The following is a 22438-nucleotide window of genomic DNA, read 5'->3' on the forward strand; positions in this document are numbered from 1 at the left end:
AGCCAAAAAGCAACTGATATCAGGCTTGTCAGTCTGACTAGGGGTCACACGAGTGACAAGTCCCCTAGAGGGACTTGAGGACTTTCACAGTGTACCCAAGTGCCAGTCACACAAGTATGCATGTTTGGTACCTATCTTTCAAGCCTCAACAAGTCACTCAGGAAGAATCAGTAGCCCATCACCCTAGAGTGAAAGCCCTGCTAATTCCCTTCCCTTTCCTCTAACACAAGCATCCTAATGTTGATGAGGCACCAGAACACACCATGCATCCTAGGAAAGCATGCAAGAATATCAAATATTTGATATCTGAGAAGCTTGACACATACTTTCTGTCCCTAGTAAACAAGATTAAACGAATCCTACATTCCCCAGAGTGTCAGAGGCAAACATGAATGTTCACCCTTTTTCTTCTAAGCTGGTATCTGCCTGATTAAAAAACCTATAATTTAACCAAGAGATATTGCTCAAAAGTAACCCTGAAAAAGATAAAATGTCCAGCCAGACAAGAAAAGGTAAAATATTAACAAAATTTGAAAATCATATTTTAAATCCTATTTTGAAAATCTTATCTAGTTACCTGAGGAAATATCACAAGATCCTAATAAAATGAGTTTTTAAAATTGTGCACTACATATAGGACATCCTCACCATTGTGCTAAGATACACAGAACGAAAAAAAAGTCTGAAAGGAACAAAATAACAGCTATCACTGGTTAAGGATTATAGGTGTTTCTGTTTTTTTCTTCCAAGTTTTTCTGTGTTTTCCAGCATTCTGAAATTTGCACATATAGTTTTATAAATAGAATAAGAGAGATGCCCCTTTTAAAACACCTTGACTTTTTAAAAAGAAAGTCAAATACATACCTACATTTATATGGAAAATTATTGCACTGTGATTTTATTTTATTTTATTTTATTTTATTTTATTTTGCCATGTGATTTTAGAACAGTTTCCAAGTTATAAAACAGGCGTGGGTCTTGCTGTATATTGTTTATACATTCACAGAAAAAAAATGCAATGCAGGGTTTATCTCCTCAAATGATATGTGTTCCCAAGTATGTGCCTCCACATTTTTATCTTTAGAAAATACAGCAAGAGCTCGGATGTATTTGTTTCAAAGTAGATTCATTCTAAAAGTTCATTACATACCAGTCACACACCAGATGAATTGTCTTGGGTCTTTTTGTCAGAGTTTTGAAAGACTATCTTGGAACATTCGTGTACTTTTAGATTTGTCTTTTCTTTCCAATATCTCCATCTATAACACTGTGAAGCTCTGTTCAAAATTCTTAAGGAGTTCTGTTTTTTCCTCAGCAACGAGGGAGAAAAATGTTTCATTGACACGGAACTGGGAAAACAAATGACATTTATTCTGTGTGGAAGGATGGATTCCCTCTTTGCGCAGCCCAGAGTGCACAACTAGGGGAATCAAGACTCCAGATAAATAAACGAGAGCCTGTCATCATTAGGACCGATCATTCTCCCAGCTGCTCTGTCCCCTCCACCCCTTGGCATTTAGGGAGTTGGAGGAAGAATGCCTGTCTCCTCCGTGCTTACGCAGAAGTCAGTTTTCTTCTGGACCCTGGTTCAGGAGGCAATCTGAAAAAAGAGCTACTGCCTCCGATAGACCAGTGTGGTTTTGTTTTTTGTTTTTTTGATGAGTTTGGCTTTTTTAAGGAAACCATTTTACCTTACAACTCAGGCCTAAATAATAAGTGCTCTGAACCTGTACTTTCTGGATGAGTCTTTTATTTGTTACGTTCCAACCTTCTTTTAGCAAATATATTCTTTCTACTATGACCAAATGCCCAATGTGTATCATCCAATCCTGTAAAGGGGCTATGAGAGCGGGTTTTAACTGACTTAATTTTTTAAAAGATGTGTGTTTTTAACAGCTTCATGGAACATAACTTGTTCTGAAATGGAAATCAAAAGGTCCTCGTCCTTTTTGACTTCTGCTCACAGCCAGCTTTGTAACTTGGGCAAGTTGTTCCGCTTCTTTGGACATCAGTTTCCATCATGGTAAAAGAGGAGTTTGTAGCTAACGATCCCTGAGCTCCCTTTCATTCCAAAATTAATTGTTTTTACCACTTTCGGAAGTTGTGGGCCTACAAGGCCTACATCGTCCCTCCCATTAGATGAAGACAGTGGTTTGGAAAATTGGGGGGAAACAGTGTTGCTGGCTTTCAAGAGAAGGCAACACTCTTCGTCACCTATCTTATGTTCTTTGCAGTGTTCAGAGAAGTCATGCCTGCGGACACCTTCTCTGAAGAAGAGAGTTTCAGAGGCCAACCTCGAAGGGAAGAAGGACTCAGGAATGCTAAAATACATCAGACTGCAGGTACTGACATGACAGCTGCATCAGAAACCTTCATGGAGCCGTAACCAGGAGGGGCACCAGATAGCCCATTTACCGTGCTTGAGACGTCCAGTGCCGCTCAGCACAGTTAGCATGAAGACCCCCTTAATTGGTGGGGAAGAATGCCACCAAGGGTGCAAACAAAAAAATTCCCTTCTTGTTAGCCAGCCAGCCTCCACAGAGCCACGGCTGGAACCGTGCTTCCTCCCACTCACCCAATTCCATGGAGCCAACCCCCCCCACCCCAGCACGTGAAAGTGATGCTCACCACTCTTAAGAATGTGACTTTCTGAGTTCAAATCCCACAGCTCCCGCTCTGGCTCTGGGACCTTGGATAAGTCGCTTAATTTCTCTTGGTCTTAGCTGCCTCATACATAAATAAGGTGGGGATTACAACACTAAGCCCATTTCAAAGGATTATTGCATGGATTAAAAGAGATAGTACACTTATCTTCTTTTTTTGGTTGACCCATTCATTCTTTAGTAGGATGCTCTTGAGCCTCCATGTTTTTGAGTTCTTGCCAATGTGACTGAGTTATGGACACTGGGAGGGTGTGTGCTATGGTGAATGCTGTGAATTGTGTAAGACTGATGATTCACAGACCTGTACCCCTGAAGCAAATAATACATTATATGTTAATTTAAAAAGAGAGAGAGAGATAGTACACTTATCTTCTTATTCAGTGCTAGACATATTGTTACATTGTTATTACAACCTAAGGTCTAAATCATTACACACATTCCCCAAGGTGGGGGAGAAGGGAGGGGGTGCCTATGAAAAATAACTTGTTTTTCTGGAAAGTTTTTTTCTCTTTAAAGATTTATTTCTCTGTTTTAGAGAAAGAGAGAGAGAGACAGAGACAGCACGAGCAGGAGGGGCACGGGGAGAGAATTGCAAGCAGACTCCACACTGAGCATGGAGCCTAATGTGGGGCTCGATCTCGTGACTACAAGATCATGACCTGAGCTGAAACCAAGAGTCTGTTACTTAGCCAACTGTGCCACCCTGGTGCCCCTTCTGGAAAGTTTTCAAAAATGGTTAAAGACCTAGACTGTCCACAATTTACACTGATCACCTGAATTATCTGAAATAATGGGGGTACCTGCGTGACTCAGTGGTTGAGCATCTGACTCTTGGTTGTGGCTCAGGTTATGATCTCAGGGTAATGGGATTAAGCGCTGCCTCAATCTCTGTGCTCAGTGGCTAGTCTGTTTGCAATTCTTTCTCTCTCCTTCTCCCCTTCTCCTGCTCACACTCAAGCTCTCACTCTAAAATAAGTAAATAAAATCTTTAAAAGATAAATTATCTGAAATAAATAGGTTAAATAGGGTTTTTGTGGCCTAATCTAGGGCAATAACCACAATGTAAATGTTTCAATTGTGTGTGTGTGTCGATGTAAATGTTTCAATTGTGTGTGTGTGTGTGTGTGTATATATATATATATATATATATATATATATATATCTCAATGTTTCAATACAATGTTTCAAAGGGACAATGTCATCCATGTTTACTGTCTTAGAAAACTAACTCTCTGAACGGAACTCCCTTCTAAATTAGAAGCTGCTCATTGTCTGCCATCGACCATCAGCTCCTAACAGAAAGGAAAGCAGGATGCTTTAAAAGTCTACTAACACAAAGATATACTAGCTGGAGTCTTTATTTTCTCTTAGAGCTTATTCTACCGTTTGTTCCTTAGGTAGCTGCAAGATATTTTTTGTGGTGAAAGCATGATAAAATTCGTATCTTTTATAGTTTCACATCGACAAATAAGATGTGAAGTTTGTCATACACCATGCCAGTAAATATGCCATCATTTTAGAAAGTGTTTTAAGGTCATTTAAGAAAAGCAGGGAAGGGAAGTGGTACTTGGGTTGCACAAGGAGTACAGTAATCCGTGGCTTCCAAGACTTTAAGATGTGATTTCCATCTTTTCCCAGGTGATGAGCCTGTCGCCTGCTCCTTTATCTCTGCTAATCAAGGCAGCACCAATTCTGACAGAAGAGATGTATGGAGACATCCAGCCAGCTGCCTGGGAGCTCCTGCTCAGCATGGATGAGCACATGGCAGGGGCGGCAGGTAAGGAAAGATCACCCATGACCCTGGTCGCCCCCAGTCCCAGTGTTTATGAAAGAAGTGCATCCATTCCCTTTCACTGCCAGGTCAGATCAACAGCAATTGCTAGAACCTTAGAGCCTTACGCTCTAGGGAGGGAGGCTGAAGTGCTAAGCACACCCTTTACTTTTTACCCCATACTCTGCACAAGAGAGCATGTCTCTCGGAGGCCGTTGCCAAATTATTTTTTAAAAAAATTATTTTTCCCAGAATCTACATTTTCACTACATTTCACAAAAGAGAAACTCTTTCTGTGCGTTATGATTTCCCAGATTTACCGTGACCCACCATCATTAACTGTATTAAGTCATATACAAGTAATGTTTTATGTCCAAATTACAATGTCAAAACAAATCTGTTGACATTTAGGTGACTTATACAAAGCCACATAGCTAGTAAAATGAACATGCAAAATGTGGGCTCTTCATCTTTTCCACTTCTTGTATGTACTTTTTTAGTCATATGGAGTTGTTTTAATTACAAAATGTATGTGGTAAATATTCAAACAATGTAGAAGTGTATGAAGCTAAAAGTATTTTCTCTTCCCATGACTCTCAGTCACTTTCAGTGACAATTTTTAAGTTTTTCAGGAATTCTTCTAGGATCATATATATATATATATATCTTATATCATATATATGAGATATCATATATATCAAATATCATATATATATGCGCCTAAGTACCAATGTATGTGTTGTTTCCTTTTTCACATAAATAGGACACACCATAAAGACTTTTGAACTTTGCAGTTTTCCTTTATATCTAGAAGATTTTTTTAAGAGTTTATGTGAAGAAAAATCTATCCAAACCAGGCAGCACCAAAATAGAAGTGCTTTAAAGCAGTCCGCTAACAGGAGCTCAGGGAGAGGCTTTTGTAGAAAAAGGACAGAAGCAAAGTAAGGCACCTATTGACTGGCTATAGCTAAAAAGCCTGGTTGACTGTTTGTGATTGGTTGTTCTTAGCACTATGATTTTACCCTCAAGGCATTTACAGGCTTAGATTTTGTTTCCTTACATAGGTCACCACAGGATTAGAGCCACATCATGCCAATGGTCTCCTTATTTAATTAATTTAACAATTACCCCCTTTTGGTCCTCCTCTCATACGTGAGAGATCATCCAAAAATTTGGTATTAATGCCACTATCAGGTATGATTTATGTTGCTCTTGTCTCATCGTGAAACTCATGGGTTATGATGTCAGATCCATAAAACAATTGTTTTTCCTGTTCATCTCATCGTCCATCTTCTTTCTGCTTCTCTAAGCACAGTGTGACCATGTCATGTACGGTTGATGGTTGAGAACATGCATTTAAGATGATTGAGAGAACACAATGCACCAGGGAGACTACAATGACAACTACTAGGAATTAATGCCAAGAGACTGAAGGATGCTTCTCAGCCAGGGTCCCATGAACCAAACCAGCTGGCATCAAATATAGCAAAGAATATACCGGTTCTATCCCAGTGGCTTATTTGTTAATTTCTCATATTTGGTACAATACCAGAGGTTTTGATCTAGGTGCCGCAAGGAGTATTTTACTATCGCACAGCAGATTCTGTGCTCAGTTGAGAAGGAAAGCAATTCTACTATCTAAAACCAATTAGCAGGGAAATATGGAGATTTTGTTGCACAGCTAGGGCCTTAGCAGATCCAGCCATAGTCGCAGAGTTAGGGAACACTGTCTCTCCTGCTCACTACCAAAGAGAAAATCAAGTAGCAAAAAGGCAACAAGAATGAAGATTTAATACTGGAGATGATGCTCTTGCTCTGGGATCTTGGGAGAGCTGTCCCCAGGATGCCATCTGCATCTGAGGAGGAACCTCCCTGGTCAATTTTAATTTTAGATCTCCAGCTGGCGTGCACTTCCAGGAGTTCAGAGGACCTCTTTCTAATGAGGGATGTAGACCTACCATTCAAGTCCCTGAAGTTTGGCTGCCATCTGGATAGTAAGGAGGAGTTGGTATTATCCCTTACAAGAATGTTAGTAAGGAGGAGTTGGTATTATCCCTTCCAAGAACGTTCAAGGGCAGTCTTTGTTCTTAGTGATTCCAAATCAGAAGGTGAGAAGTATTAGTTTGGGGAGTTGGAACCAGATATTTGAGGAACTAGAAGAATTCAAGATCCAGTTTAGTGTACAGATAAATAGCGAAATGTCAAAAATGATTAACAGGGGGGCCCCTGGGTGGTTTAGTGAGTTAAAGCCTCTGCCTTCAGCTCAGTTCATGATTCCTTGATCCTGGGATCGAGCCCCACATCAGGCTTTCTGCTCAGCAGGGAGCCTGCTTCCCCCTCTCTCTCTGCCTGCCTCTCTGCCTACTTGTGATCTCTGTCAAATAGATAAGTAAAATCTTTTTAAAAAAACGATTAATAGGACTAGAATCTGATATCCACAAGTATTACAATTTGTTACTGAAACACATTTTTTTTCTCTACACTCACCCTCATTTTGATCAAAGATAATCATAGGAAGGCTGATTTGTTTGCAAAAATTAGTCTAATCTCATTAAACACGGCCTGATTATTTGTATAAGTACAGTAGGAATAGTGATTGATTCTATAGGCTTTTTTCAAATCTGTTTTGCTAAAGCTTTTTATAAGGAATCTTAGATTGAACTTCTAAAAACCTTTCCAGGCAAAGAAACCAAGTGAAGAACTCACCATCAGATTTCACCTAAAATACCTATTGATTTGGCTGAATTCCTCTGTTCTTGAGGTTCCTGGGATATCTTAAGTTTCTTGGGCCTTCCAGGAAATGGCCTTCCTTAGTCACCTGAGAAGGCTGCTGGGAATCCTGTAAGCAAGATACCAGGCCAGTTTTTCCAATGCATTTTTGTTGGCTCCATAAAGTCAACCTTAGTCCCTTCAAACAGTCTGGTCATTATCTGATTTTATGCATCTCCTCAAATAGAACATTCCAGTCAAAGCCTTGGTAATAAAAACCAATGTTTCCAGTTTTCCCCTATTATTTGAAAACAGGTTCTTATTGAACTTATGCAAATAATTATATTGCCATAAAAATAAGAATACTCACTGAATTTCTGAATTCTGGAGGAATCAGGTAAGGAGAAAAAGTAAATGTTTCCATTTTGTTTATAGCAATATACTTTGTAAAATTACTGTAAGTCATAGATAGCTTAAGAGAAAAGAGAAAATACATTCCTGGAAATCTGGAAAATTTAAACATTAAGGAACCAGCAATGTTTCAAAGAAAAAGGGTTAAAAAAATTATAATCACCTTCATCAGTCCACTCAATCTCATATCATTAATTCTTGTTCTATTTGAGTCATTTTTTCCATTAGTCCTGGAAATTCTTAAGCAGTTCAATTTTATGATATTACCATGAATCTTTTTGAAGATGAAGCACTTTACAAAAGCATCAAAGTAAAACAGTAACTGTCTGTAAATAGAAAGACCTTTAAAAAAGTAGCCATGATTAAAGATCTGATGAAAGTTTATTTGATAAAGAAAAAGAGTTATGTCTGTGGTACATAATAATTTAGGATAATAATTGGATGAGAGTATTGACAACTTTCTAGAAACTTGGAACAATTTCTGGAATACCCATATTAATAATATATTTCCATACACCTGTAACTTCAGAAGTTTATTGTCAATTCTCACTTGACAGTGCTCCCACATAATTTAACACATCAAATAAACCTAGTTTAACATCTCTCTTACAGGGTGAGAGACAAATTCTTTGAGGTTTTCTAGGGACCCTCTGCGAAAACTCAGTTACTTTGAAATCAAAGAGACTTCATTTAGAATTCAGTTTGGGGAAGTTGCCAAAATGTCAAAAGGTTTGAACATTTGAGTAAGTAGAATCTCAGATCACTATGAAATAATACTTAATTACTTATTTAACTAAAGCCATAATAGATTTTAAATGCAAATATAGGGGTAACTGGGTGGCTCCATGGATTAAGTGTCTGACTTGATTTTAGCTCGGGTCTTGATCTCAGAGTCCTGAAATGCAGCCCCCTGGGGGGCTCTGCACTGGGCGGGAAGCCTATTTAAGATTCCCTCACTCCCTCTCCCCACCCAAGTTCCATTCTCTCTTAAAAAAAAAAAAAAAAGGTTTTCTTAAGCGATCAAAGACCCTGATAAAGATAACATGAAACACAGTAAATTATTTTGGTAAGACACAAAACATTTGCTTTCCAGGTAGATTACCCAAAAGGTTAAAGAATACTTTTCACAATCTTTTATGAAAAGCAGACTGATAGTCAAAGAAAAGTTTGGCTTTTCAGCCGAGACAAAACCAAATTCTAACTTTTTTACTAGTGTGTTTTTAATATTAAAATTCATTATTTAAAAACTTAAATACATCTGTACCAACTTTAGTCAGCATAACCACATGTAAAATTTACTTTCCAAGATTCCTGTTCTACAAATTTTCTATAATTTTTTTCATGCCCATTCAGATTTTGTTCTACGTTTTTTTTTAATCTTCCTCAATCTGGAACAAGTGGTCATTTTACTTTATTTACCTATTTTTCAACCTTATTATTTCTAAGTAGTTTTAATTACATATATTGATTAGGGTTCTTAACCCTTAGAATCCTTTATTCCTGTGGCAACTAAGAAGTAAACAATTGTGGACTATTATAGTAACATTCTCGGATTGACAAATTTATTTTTTTTAAATATTTTATTTATTTATTTGACAGAGAGAGATCACAAGTAAATAGAGAGGCAGGCAGAGAGAGAGAGAGAGAGAGAGAGGGAAGCAGGCTCCCTGCCGAGCAGAGAGCCGGATGAGGGGCTCGATCCCAGGACCCTGAGATCATGACCTGAGCCGAAGGCAGCGGCTTAACCCACTGAGCCACCCAGGCGCCCCCGGATTGACAAATTTATTAATAATTTCACAATTTCTAGAAGTATATTCTTCTGCATAGTAAATCTTACATCTACTTAATTCTTAACAATTATGTTTACACATGAAAATTTCTTAAGACGTTGAACAGCTAATCACTTTAACTTATCTTTCTTGCTGATAAATTCTACAACAGCAATTATGTGAGTTCCTTTGACTTTTAGTAAACCTTTTTATGTTTTTTTGTTTTTTTTAGATTTTATTCATTTATTTGACAGACGGAGATCACAAATAGGCAGAGAGGCAGGCAGAAAGAGAGAGAGAGAGAGGAGGAAGCAGGCTCCCTGCTGAGCAGAGAGCCTGATGAGATGATGCGGGGCTTGATCCCAGAACCCTGCGATCATGACCTGAGCTGAAGGCAGAGGCTTTAACCCACTGAGCCACGAGGCACCCCTAAACTAGTTTTTCTTTATCAAAGATTATTCTAGATCACATTGGTGTAGGAAGGACGTTAGGGTTCAAAGCCAACGGCCAAGGAAGAATTCTTGAGACATCTTTTTTGCAAAAAGATGGTTTTATTAAAGCAAGGGTCAGGCCCCAAGGGCAAAAGAGCTGCGCTAGGGTCATGCGGAGTGGCCCATTATATACTTTTCTGATAAGAATTATCTCCCTAATAAGTCAATCAGAGAAAGATAATTATCATATTATCTCCCTGATATGAAGAATTTGAGAAGCAATGTGGGGGGTTTGGTGGGTAGGGAAGGAGAAAATGAAACAAGATGGGATTGGGAGGGAGACAAACCCTGAGACTCTTAATCTCACAAAACAAACTGAGGGTTGGTGGGTGGGGGGGTATGGAGAGGGGGTGGGGTTATGGACATTGGGGAGGGTATGTGCTATGGTGAGTGCTGTGAAGTGTTTAAACCTGGTGATTCACAGACCTGTATCCCTGGGGCTAATAATACATTATATGTTAATAAAAAATTTAAAAATTAAAAAAAAAAAAGAATTATCTCCATGAAGTTTGCATTTCAAGAGATGGCCCTGGGTTCCTGGGGAAAACCAGATACAACATTTACATCTCAAAGGCACAGAGAGAGGATATAAATTTCTTCAAGAAGGGCTTCTGTTTCCTAAATCCACATTTTTTACAATATCTGAAAGTCTTTTCGGATGAATAGGGATTTAGAGATTGGTAAAAAGGATAGTTGGGCTTTGAATTGTTTCTAAGTCTGCATTTCTGTTTTTGTAAAGACTCGATTTGTTAGACAAGTACACTTGGTAATTCTTCAGAGAACTGGGATGTAATTTAAATGTCAAGATGCTTACCCAGCCATCTAACTACATTATCCCCAAATCGCTTCTTTATATCCTGGAGAAGATCTTCAACTAAGATGAAATCAAAAGATTCCTAAATTCTAGACTTACAGTTGTTTCTTTGGAATGTTTTAGTAACTCCTTCCTCAATGGTTTCAGAATGTTTTACTTTCCCTCTGGGCACACAGTTTCATTTTGATTTAGGAGAGAAGGCATTAAAAACAAAAGTTCCTATCGAGCTCTGAATATCAGTTTCCAATTTGGCCAACTTCTGACCATAGAGCTTCTTAAAAAAAATCTTTTTGAATAACTTGTCAGGTTTCATCTAGGACAAACAGTAAATATTTCTGGCAGTATTGAGCGATCCCATGGACACATGAGGGGGCAAAGATGATGCAAAAGTGAGTGCCTGGCTGAGACAGCTTTCTCTCTATGGCATTTCATAAATGGATAAGTTTCTCTAAAATGGTTCAAAGTGATCCACAGTGGCCACTGTCATTCAAGATTATCTTTGGTTAAGTAAACCTACTTGTTCAGCCTTAAAACAAAATTTATTTACCTGAGGCTTCATACTGGACCAGTCTAGTTTAGGTTAGACCCAATGTGACTCCAGACCCAGCTAAATCTCTAAATCTGAATCAGTCCTCAGAAGTCACTTTGACTCAGTCTACTTCTGACCAGTTTTCAGACCCAGTATGGAAAAAGAAATGCCAGGGTGAGTGGCTTGCTTAGTCAGTTTTATTCCTGATTTCAGCTCAGGTCATGATCTTGGGACAGTGAGATCGAGGTCTGTGTTGGGCTCACGCCCAGCTTAAGATTCTCTCTCTCTCTTCCTCTATTTCCCCCCCCACCCCACCCCCCCAAGCTCCTACTCCTCTCTCTCTCTCAGAAAAAAAGAAGTTAAAATAAAGTTTGCAATGTCAGGGGTTCCAGAGGTACCCATGCCTGGTTGTTAATTGCCCCAGGGGGCCATCAGCATCTCCTTCAGTTCCCTCTTCTGACACTAGAACTGTTAAAAGATAAACTAGGGTAAACTAAACATCTGAAGAGTTTATTTGAGCAAAAATCAATTAAAATTGGGCAGCCCCAAATGAGAAGTGGTTAGAAGCATTCCCTAGGAGACCATTTTTTTAGCATTAGCTAAAAGATTCACCTCATTCTTTTTAATGCCCACCAAATATTTCATTGAATGGTCATAACAATTAACCTAGACTACTAATGGAAATTTTGGGACATTTCAGCTTTTTATACTACATTACAACAAATGTCTTTGTAAAATATTTTTGTTTGCATTAAAGCTTGGATTTTTCTTCTCTACCACATGTTTCTGAGAGAGCGTCAGGGCACGCTCTCAAATAAGAGATGGCCATGGAAACTTCCGTTGAAGATATGAACAGGTAGATTGGGCTTTAAAGAAAGCTAGAAGAAAGAGGATGGCATGTGCAAAGCCTCACGGGGTGTGGAAATGCATGGGGCTTATTTGGGAAGCCTGAGGAGGAATTGAGACTGGGATGCCTTTTGTAGAGGGGTCTCCAGTCCATGGTATTAGACAAGTGAGTGGGACTGAGATTGTAACAGCCCTTGAATGACACTCATAGGAGTATGAACTTTCCACTGAACTGTAGAAAACCATTCACGGGTTCTCAAAAAAAAAAGAGTAGTGTTGTATGTAGAGTATGTATTGAATATGGCAGCAACAAGTAAAGCAGATTGGTTTCAGATGATTAGAAGATGAATCTTTGGTGTCATGACATTAAAACTAATGAGAAAAGGGCAAAGGTAGAGATAACCTTGGGGAAAAATCTGATCTTTGAGGCAGCTGAAGCTGTGAGCATGAATGGGATTTCTGGAGGAAGAATCTATGGAATAAAGAGCAGAAAGTTGGATACTAAGCCACTGGCCTTCTCTGTCTTCAGAGGACAGGAAGAGCAGTGCCCAGCAGCAAACCCTGGAAAATTACCAGAAAAGTAGGAGAACTCAACTTCAAACTGTGCAAGCAAAGGATAGCTCTTCAGGGAGATGGTCATGAAAATGTTAAAACCTGAAAGGAAACAAATGCTATAAAAAGTACCAGTGGATCTACTGATTAGTGAGCACTACCAGAAAACTGCTTCAGGACAGGGGTTGAAGTAGATAGAACTCCAGCTTGCAATGATGTAAAGAGAGACCATGGCGAATAAAAATTGAGACAGAGTAGAGCACATTTTAAAGAAAAGTAAAGAAAGGAGAGAGAGTAGAAATTTAAAAAACTAATAGGATAAAGAAAAGGATTTTCAAACACTAATTGTCACAAGAGCTAACATTTCTTAAAGAACCATAGCACACACGTGGTCTTACTTGACCCTCGTAATAACCACTTTATATGTGAGCAAATGGCAACTCAGAGGGTTGAAGGAAATTATCTGAGTGTACACAGATCAGAAGCAGTGGGGCCGGGACACCAGACCCAGGCCTTCTGACTGCACACATAGATGTCCCTCCCATATGTCACATTGCCTCCAGAAAATAAGACAGGTGTTAGAAGCTTCTCATACTCTTCATGTCACAGAGCTCTTTCTCATGCATTATTGTACCTTATTCTAACAACAAATTTGGAGGCAAATATCATCATCATCATCATCATCATCATCATCACCATCACTGATATTCTGCCCCTAAAGAAACAGAGGCTGAGAGAGGTGGAGAGGCTCTCCCAGGAGCACATAGCAGAGGGGTTTCAGAGGTGGCCCTCAACCCCAGCTGTCCTGACACAATTGTCTGAGTATGTTTTGATGATCCAGGAAGAAAACTGCAAGAGAGATTTTAAATTGTGTTTTTATGATGGACACTGACTCATGCGTCTATGATACAGAGTGTATTTTTCTGCCCCATTATTCATTAACTTTGTAACTTACTGTAATGCTTGGCCTTTGTCTTATTGATATTTGACTTTTCCCAAAATTAAAAAACGGTATTATGATTCATGAAATCATATTAATTTCATAATCAAATGGTATTATGATTCATGAAATCCCTTTTGGCTTCACAGTCTCTTCTATCTCTCAGAAGAGTGGAGGTTTCTAATACATGTACAATGTGGATTTTATTTTTAATATAGCAGGGACAGTTTTTAATGGTCATTTTTATGCACTATCCCAGGATTACTATGACATGATTCTTGGCATTTTCTAAAAAGGATATTTTGGTATATTGTTTCCTTTTTTCATTTGCTTCCTCTCACATTCACTTTTCACTGTGAGCCAAAGTAAGACTGCTCGGAGTGAGGTGTTCTACGGAAATATCATGCTGTCACTGCCTTCGCCGGATATTGGAAGATGGTGGGTGACGCAAAGGATCATGTTTGGTTTTCAATGGCTGAAAGAAGATTTGCTTTCACCAGTCCTGGTGGCCTGGTTCCCTTAGCTCAGGAGTCATTTTCAGGAGATAGGAACAGCTCCCCACTTCTCCCCATCCCCCAGGTCCAAGCAAAATTAAAAGATGTGTAGCTGATGAACTGTTGGCTATCTCTAGCTGCCATGTTCCTGCTGTGTGCGGTGAAAGTCCCTGAGGCTGTGTCTGACATGTTGATGTCTGAGTTCCACCACCCAGAGACAGTACAGAGGCTGAACGCTGTTCTCAAATTCCACACACTCTGGAGGTTTCGCTACCAGGTCTGGCCCCGGATGGAGGAAGGAGCACAGCAGATTTTCAAGGTGAGATACTTCTGCCATAGGAATTAGATTTGCAAACCCTACCTAAGGCTTGTTTAAATCCTTGAACCTCAAATCTACAGTGTATGGCCCAAGAGATGCTTCTTTTTCTTTTTTTCTGTGATTATATAAGTAAAGCTAACTCATATATGAATGAATTCTTGTTTTAAAAAATACTGAAATATAAAAGAGTGGTAGAGTATGAAAATCAAGTTTCTATAAACCTCAGGATCCCACTACCATCCCAGAGGTATGCCCATAAAAGTTTGGGGTATCATCTTTGAGATACTTTGCTATATTTATACAGATAGATATTTTTTGGAGGATGGGGTAATTAACACAAATAGAGATCATATATTTGAAACTGTCCATTTTTTTAATGACTAAACTGAGACCAAAAGACATTCACCCTGTGCTCTGTAACATCATGTACTCTACAAGATGATTTCGTAATTATACTTCGACTCATTCTAGCTTATTTTCCATCTTACTTCATTCTTCTGATATCAACTAACAGATCCCGCCTCCCAGTATAAACTTCACCCTGCCCTCACCAGTGCTTGGAATGCCATCTGTCCCAATGTTTGACCCCCCTTGGGTCCCTCAATGCAGCGGGAGTGTCCAGGACCCCATTAATGAAGACCAGTCTGTGAGTAACAGGCACTTTCTTTCTCATTACTGCAGGCTCTGCGGTGTCCGTGTAAGAAGGACAATGAGTGCATGAGAAAATCTGTTCCTTCTTGTCATCAGAATGTCATAGCACAGAGAATCAGCCATGAAAGATCTTTGTTCTTGTGAATAGAATAGAAGGAACTAATATGCCGTAGTTAGTGAGCATTTGCAGACCTCTAAGCCAACACACTTTTGTTTTATGATCTCAGTAGCAGCCACCTTTCACAACTGTTAAAAGCATTCGCCATTGATTTCTTGTCCAAGTATAGCACTTTTGTCTCTAGTTATTATAAAACAAAGATATTCATCTAACCTGTAATATCTAAGCTACCCAAAAGGTAATGAGATTGACCCTGGATGAATAAGAAAAAGAACTGAGTTGGCAGCTCTTATTTCCTTGTTTGGACGTTGGTCTGTTCTTCACTTTGTTGATCATTGGTATCATCATCACAAACATCACTCTGAGACCTCGGGTCTTTTGTACTCTAGTATATCAGTGCTACATGTAATAGAATTCACCAACAGTTGAGAGAACTGTCCATTCATAGACAAGAACCAAGAATAAGTGCTTTTTGAAAAAAAGGAGTGCAAAATATGCATTTTTCACCTGTTGAATTTTCTGAATTACAAGAATAATGTAGAAAATATGGAAAATCAAAAAAGGAAAAGAAAATAGATATATTCTTCAGCACAAATCCATGACTATTTTTTTTTACAAATTCCCATGGAATTTAGGATAATCAGTATATAAATATTTAAGATTTTTGATACACCACCCAAAATAGCCCCAGGAAGATTTTACCATTTTACCCATATACAATGGAAAAGGAAAGTGTGTCATCTTTATTCAAATCAGCTAGTATTTTTTTTTAATGCCACTTTGAGTGGCAGAAAACAAAGTCATTGGTTTTTTTATTTGCAATTTTTTAAAAAGTCACTTCAATGTATGAAGTTAGGTTGAACATTTTTGTACATTGCACATTTGCTAGGCATTGTAGTTTTCTTTGAAGAACTGTTTGAGCTCATTACCCATAAAAATGTTTATACAGAAAATCCAGCATCTGAATCACTGATGTAAGGATCTTGGATTTGTCTCCTGCATAGGCAATGACGTCATTTGAACCAATGAATATTGGTTATTGGATAGAGAATGTAATTTCTCTGTATACCAAGTTCGCAACGCATTTGAAACCAAGACCCCAGACTCTATATCCAGTTTTCTTTCTCTCATTCCACAATTATTACTTTACCTTAATATAATAAATCAGCTTAACCTCTGACCTGCCAATAAATTGCCATGTGGCCCACCTAATGCCCTTAGTTGCTCCTGCACCTTTCAGCAATGGACACTTTTAGTCTTATGTAAAGATCCTGTATTCAACCTTAGTAATGCTGTCAATTCTCATAATTTCTATTCACTTTGTTCCTATAAATATTGTTGAATATTTGCAGTGTGTCACTCTATTTGCCTACTATAATTAAGTGTTTATGGTGTGGTAGATACCTGAGATACAAACATGAATTGAATCATATAACTATTTGGTTTATGTGAGATATCCCATTCCTCCTTCTCTCCGTGGTTCTTTCCCTTTTATTAACCTTGTGAAATAAATGTCCTTCATTTAAAACCGTTTCAAAAAGTTGTGGAAAGGACGAGAGTATTAAAATTTTTTATTTGATTTGAATGTTTAAAGAGTGAATCATTGATATCACCCCAAATTCTAAAGGTGAAATCCCAAAACTTAAAGATATTCTTGAAGAATTATTCTGATTGAATGAAAATGAATAACTTAGTTACACACAACCTGGAAACCTGGCAGAAAAAAAACAAACAAATGGCCATGAAACTAAACCACGGGTGCCTTTCCATTTTCTGCAAAGTGCCACAGTTGTGTAATTCTATGGGAACACTCTTTATGGCTATGACCTTGCAGAACAGTTTCTATAAAATAAATTGGTCTTCATGTCTCCATAGAAATCCTTTTCAGCCCGGGCTGTGTCCCGCTCCCATCAGAGAGCAGAACACATCTTAAAGAACTTGCAACAGGAGGAAGAGAAGAAACGTCTTGGTAGAGAAGCCAGCCTCATCACCGCCATCCCTATCACCCAGGAGGCTTGTTACGAGCCCACCTGCACGCCCAACTCAGAGCCAGAAGAAGAAGGTGCCCCCTACACATGGGACTTCCTGGGGGGGCTAAGGCACAGGAAATGGAAAGGACTGGCTTTGAAATGAACATTAATGATTTTGTGTGATGTGAGGTGATATGCACCCTCTGTGTCTCTCTCTCTCACCTCCTAACACTAGCAAAAGAAAGAGGAAAGCTGTTATGTTCTTCATTTTGGGAGTTGGCCTGTTTCTAGAGGAGTGATTGAGTCACATTGAATGAACCAATATGATAATGGACCAATAGCGATTATGATTCAGAGAACAGCTAAATTCAGAGTGTGTATTAAAGTAAATGCAGTCAATCTTTCATCATTAAAAATGGGGTTAGTCCATTAACTATAACCTTCACAAATGCAACCAGTTTGTTGGTTGGCATCAGAAATAATTTATGAACCATTCTAATTCAGTGATTCTCTGCTCTGTTTTTGTGGAATCTATGGGAGGAATTTTCTGTCTGTCTTTCTAAAAGATTTTTTTCTATTTGTTAAGTACACTCTAAATTACTTGAGTCTTATGCTCAGAGAGCAGTATTCACTTGTGATGTAATACAGCTATAGCTGTGATGATGCAACTTTGTTACAAAACCAAAGGTCACATTCCCCATTTTCTTTGCCAGTAGAAGAAGTCACCAATCTGGCATCCCGTCGACTGTCTGTGAGTCCGTCCTGTACCTCCAGCACTTCCCACAGGAATTACTCCTTCCGCCGAGGGTCAGTCTGGTCTGTGCGTTCAGCTGTTAGTGCTGAAGGTATGTCCTCTTAGAAATATGTTATTTATTCCCCATGACTCGTGTTTTGAAACATTTGCCAGTTAGTATTCTTACTACACTTCACTGTCTTCATTAAATAACTTGTCTCAGGACTTGAAGTTCAAAAAATAAGTATTAGAGTGCTCGCTTCGGCAGCACATATACTAAAAAAAAAAAAAAAAAAAAAAGTATTAGATTGAGTGGTAGCCTAAAAAATATTTTTATCTAGCAATTGTCCTTTATAATTGGTTCTATTTTAGTTACATTGCAAACAATCATACTGCTGTGGGTTTTCAACCCTGGCTACACATTATAATCAAGTGAGGAGCTTTAAAAATATATTCAGGCCACACCCAAGACTAAATCAAGATTCCTAAGAATGGGACCCACACATCAGTATTTTTAAAATCTACCTGGGATGGAGTAGGATGCTTTAGGATGTTGTTCTGGAATAATTTAACGATCAAAGGAAAACCAGAGTTCATGTTACTCCTATAATGAAACCTGATTCTGGAGGGGGGAGGATATGATACACTTTAGTTCCACGAATTTAAAAAATATGTTTTCTCTAATCGTGAATAACTGTCTGGGACTTGCTGCTCATGATTACACAAATTTCATCACTGATTTATAAAGTTATTAAAAAGTTCTACAGAAACCAGTGGTCCTCAACCCTTGGCTGTGTAACCCTTGGGAACTTCAAATGACCAATGCTAATTAATGACAACTTACAGGGATTGGGCCAAAGGTTCAATTATATTTTTCATAACAGATAAAATTTTATTAAGGCATGATTCATGTACCATAAAACTCACCCTTTCGGCGTATACAATGCATTGGTTATTATACAATACTATGCAACCATTATGCAATGGTTAGCACCTCTAACCATAAATAGTTTAGAATATTTTCATCATCCCGAAAGGACACCTTATACCCATCAACAATCATTCCTCATCCACCCTTTCTCCCACCTGTGGAAAGAAATTATCTTCTATTTCTATGGATTTGTTACTCTGTACATTTCATATAAATAGAGTCATATAATATGTGGCCTTTTGTGACTGGATATTTCCAGTCAGAATATTTTCAAGGTTCCTCCTTGTGGTCACATATATATCAGTTCTTCATTACCAGATAATGTTCCATTATATGGCTATACCACATTGTTTATTAAGTCACCAGTTAACGGGCATTTGGGTTGTTTCCACTTTTTGGCTATTCTAAATTATACTACTATAACAGTTATGTACAAGTTCTGTGGGATAAACTGCCAAGCTATTTTCAAAAGTAACTGCATCACTTTACATTCCTACCAAAAAGTATGATGGTTCGACATACTTGAATAGTCAAAATAATCTTGGAAATGAAGAACAAAGCGGGAAGACTCACATTTCCTAATTTCAAAACTTACTGCAGAGCGGCAACAGTTTGTATTGTGTGGTCTCGACATAAGGAAGGACAGTAAATCAATGGAATAGAATTGAACAACAAGAACTAAACCATCACATTCATGTTGATTTCATGGTTGAAAAGGGTACCATGAAAATAGAGTAAGGAAAGAATTGTCTTTTCAACAAATGGTGCTGAGACACCTAGATACCCATAACCAAAAGAAGGTTAAATAGGAAAGTTTGAACTGAGAAATGTTGCATTAGAATTACAATACTGAGAAAAGCATCCCGATGATCTCTCTGTTCAGATGAGGAACACACCACTGAACACACACCAAACCACCATGTGCCTCAGCCTCCTCAAGCAGTGTTCCCAGCATGCATCTGTGCAGCGGTGCTCCCCATCGTTCATCTAATGGAGGATGGTGAAGTGCGGGAAGATGGAGTAGCAGGTATCCGTTTTGATTAGTGAAACCGTCAATAGCTCTAATAAAATATTTAAGCTATCTGTTGGAGGACAGTGCGGTGCTCTTGAAGACAGTAACCACTGGTCACATGTTGAATTGTTTTGTGTACATATTACAATTACAGATTTGTAGTACACTCTACTAACATTATCAATGTCTTCATCTCCATGTCCCACTACCTTTATGACCAAAAAATTGTATTTAAAATAAATACTTGGATTCCGGAAGTATTGTTGAGGATCAGAGAATCAAATAACATTTATTTGGCCGCATGAAAATCAAGTAGTAATTCTAGCCACCTTAGAAAATCTTAGTTATTAGTTGATACCACCAATGCCATCTGGTCCCACTTGATTACCTTTCCAGATACACTACCTCAAGAGAATAGTTGCAAAATGAAATGATAAATGAGGGGTAAAGATGAGGGATCTTTGTGATAGACAACAGGCCCGTGTTTTTAATGTTGTTATTTTAAAAAGCCTTAGAGCTCAATAATGATGTTTTTTAAACCCCAACAGAAAAATGGGTAAAGAATATAAATACACAGACCAATGGTCAATACGATCTGTAAACAACGTTGTTGTTTAAAACAACAATGAAATTTTACGTTTCATCTAAAAAAGTGCAAATATTTTTCCATTTTATTTTTTTTTTATTTGAGTATAGTCAATATACAGTGTTACTTACATTAGTTTCAGGTGTACGACATCGTGATTCAGCTTCTCTGTATGTTATGCCCTGCTCACTACAAGTGTAGCTACCATACAAAGGTTATCCTAGATGAAAATATCTGTAGTTGGTAAAGATTCAGGGGAAAAAGAATTCTCACACCTTGCTGATGGGAGTGTGGAGCTCAGTACAAGCATTCTGGAACCGTGTCACAGTTTGTGTCAAAAACCTTAAAAGTGTGAAAGCCCTTTGATATAGATTTTGACTGCTAGCCATTTCCTACAGCAATGATTAGAACTATATAAGGATCTAAATAGGATGCGTCACAGGGTACATTATATTAAAAAAAAAACAAATTTTAGAGAAGAGTTTAAATGTCCAATGAGCAATTAGTTAATCATGCTACCTGCATATGACAGCATTCTGTGTATATTAGAAATAACATTCTAGAAGAATATTCACATTTTTAATATATTGCTAAATAAAAAACTGAGTACCAAGGAGTATTTTCTGCATATTATTTTTAAAAATGTGTAATTATATATTTACATATATGAAGGGGCATACTACAAAATGTTTATAGTTATTTCTGTCATTGGTAGACTTACCAGTCCTACTTTTCTGTCTTTCTGTATTTTTCATATTTTCACTATTAAATTGCCCTACTTCAGCAATTAGAACAAAAATAATGTGCAAAGATAGTTTTGTAATCGAGTTCAACCTAAGAAAAATCCACACCTGTTTTAATTATTTATAGACACATGGAAGTTAAAACTTATATTTACATATCTCTTGTTAATATTATTTATTTATATTGTTCATATTTTTAATTGAATGGTTGGTTTGGGAAGCAAAATATTGGTATCCTTTATTTAAAATATAGGCTGAATGACAAATTCATGCCAAATCCTATATTTCTAGTTTAGAACACTAACTAAACCATTTAGACTGAAGACCCTCCAGCTTATCTTCCACTCACTTCTACCCAACTGTTTCCCTAGCTTGGGCATTTCCAGGCAGTCTTGGCCCTATCATTCTCCCCAAAGAAGAAGAAGCACTTTCTTCACATTAGGAATAATTATTTAATCCTAAGACATCCTCATTAGAAATGGGAGCCTAGTTAGGACTGACTTAACTACTTTATCTCACTGAGGGAGATACTATTTAAAGCCTCCAGGTGAACAATTAAAGATCATTTCTAATTCATATGCATTCTAAACCAAAACATATTTCCTAAAAACCAAATAATTACTTTAGAAATTTCTCCATACGACCAACATTGAAACATGACCAATTTGATAAATACTCACCACTCCTTGTTTTAGGGTAATTTCCAAAACAAAGATTCACTAATGTATTCTTTTTAAAAATTAAGATATTGACATATTGCATTGTATTAGTTTTAGGCATACACTATAATAATTTGATATATGTGTATGTTATGAAATCTTACCACAATAAGTTTAGTTTACACATGACCACCTGTAGCAACAATTTTTTCTGCAGAACTTTTAAAATCTCCTCTCTTAGCAACCTTCAAATATGCAAGGCAATGTTGTTAATGGTAGTCCCCAGGCTGTACATTATAGCCTAGGATTTAGTTATTTATCTTGTAATTGGAAGTTTTTACCTTTGGACCACTCTCACTCATTTACCACACCCCATCTCTGGAAACCACCAGTCTGGACTCTATATCCATGAGTTTGGTTTATTTTAGATTCCACAAGTAAGTGAGATCATACAGTATTTGTATTTTTCTGTCTGATTTATTTCCTTTTACGTAATGTCCTCAGAATCCATCTTCATTATCACAAATGGCAAGATTTTCTTCTTTTAAGTGTGAATGATACACCATTGTACATCACAAGTGTGTTCTTTACAAAAGCCGTTCTAAAATCTCAAGACCATCCTATACTTTTCGTTACCTTTTCTTTATAGGTGAAAATGTTCAGAAATAAGCAGAAAAGAAAACAAATATCTACCTTTCAACAAAAAAGAGTTCACAGAATCTTGTTA

The 22438-nt window shown here is 37.8% G+C and overlaps 1 protein-coding gene across 4 annotated transcripts in view; it reads left to right on the forward strand.

Moving 5' to 3' along the window:
- Positions 1–22438, forward strand: part of UNC80 (unc-80 homolog, NALCN channel complex subunit) — a 227977-nt gene that overhangs the window by 135997 nt on the left and 69542 nt on the right. For 3 of the 4 annotated variants that reach the window (XM_046019112.1, XM_046019110.1, XM_046019113.1), the window contains 7 exons: positions 2235–2342; positions 4302–4440; positions 14127–14308; positions 14823–14954; positions 16953–17139; positions 17761–17892; positions 19595–19738. In XM_046019112.1, the coding sequence (XP_045875068.1) occupies positions 2235–2342; positions 4302–4440; positions 14127–14308; positions 14823–14954; positions 16953–17139; positions 17761–17892; positions 19595–19738 (1024 nt within the window). The remainder of the gene's footprint in view (positions 1–2234; positions 2343–4301; positions 4441–14126; positions 14309–14822; positions 14955–16952; positions 17140–17760; positions 17893–19594; positions 19739–22438) is intronic. The other variant, XM_046019111.1, reaches the window with a different exon arrangement.

The sequence above is a fragment of the Meles meles genome, chromosome 9 (genome assembly GCF_922984935.1).
Source record: "Meles meles chromosome 9, mMelMel3.1 paternal haplotype, whole genome shotgun sequence".
Classification (NCBI taxonomy): Eukaryota; Metazoa; Chordata; class Mammalia; order Carnivora; family Mustelidae; genus Meles; species Meles meles.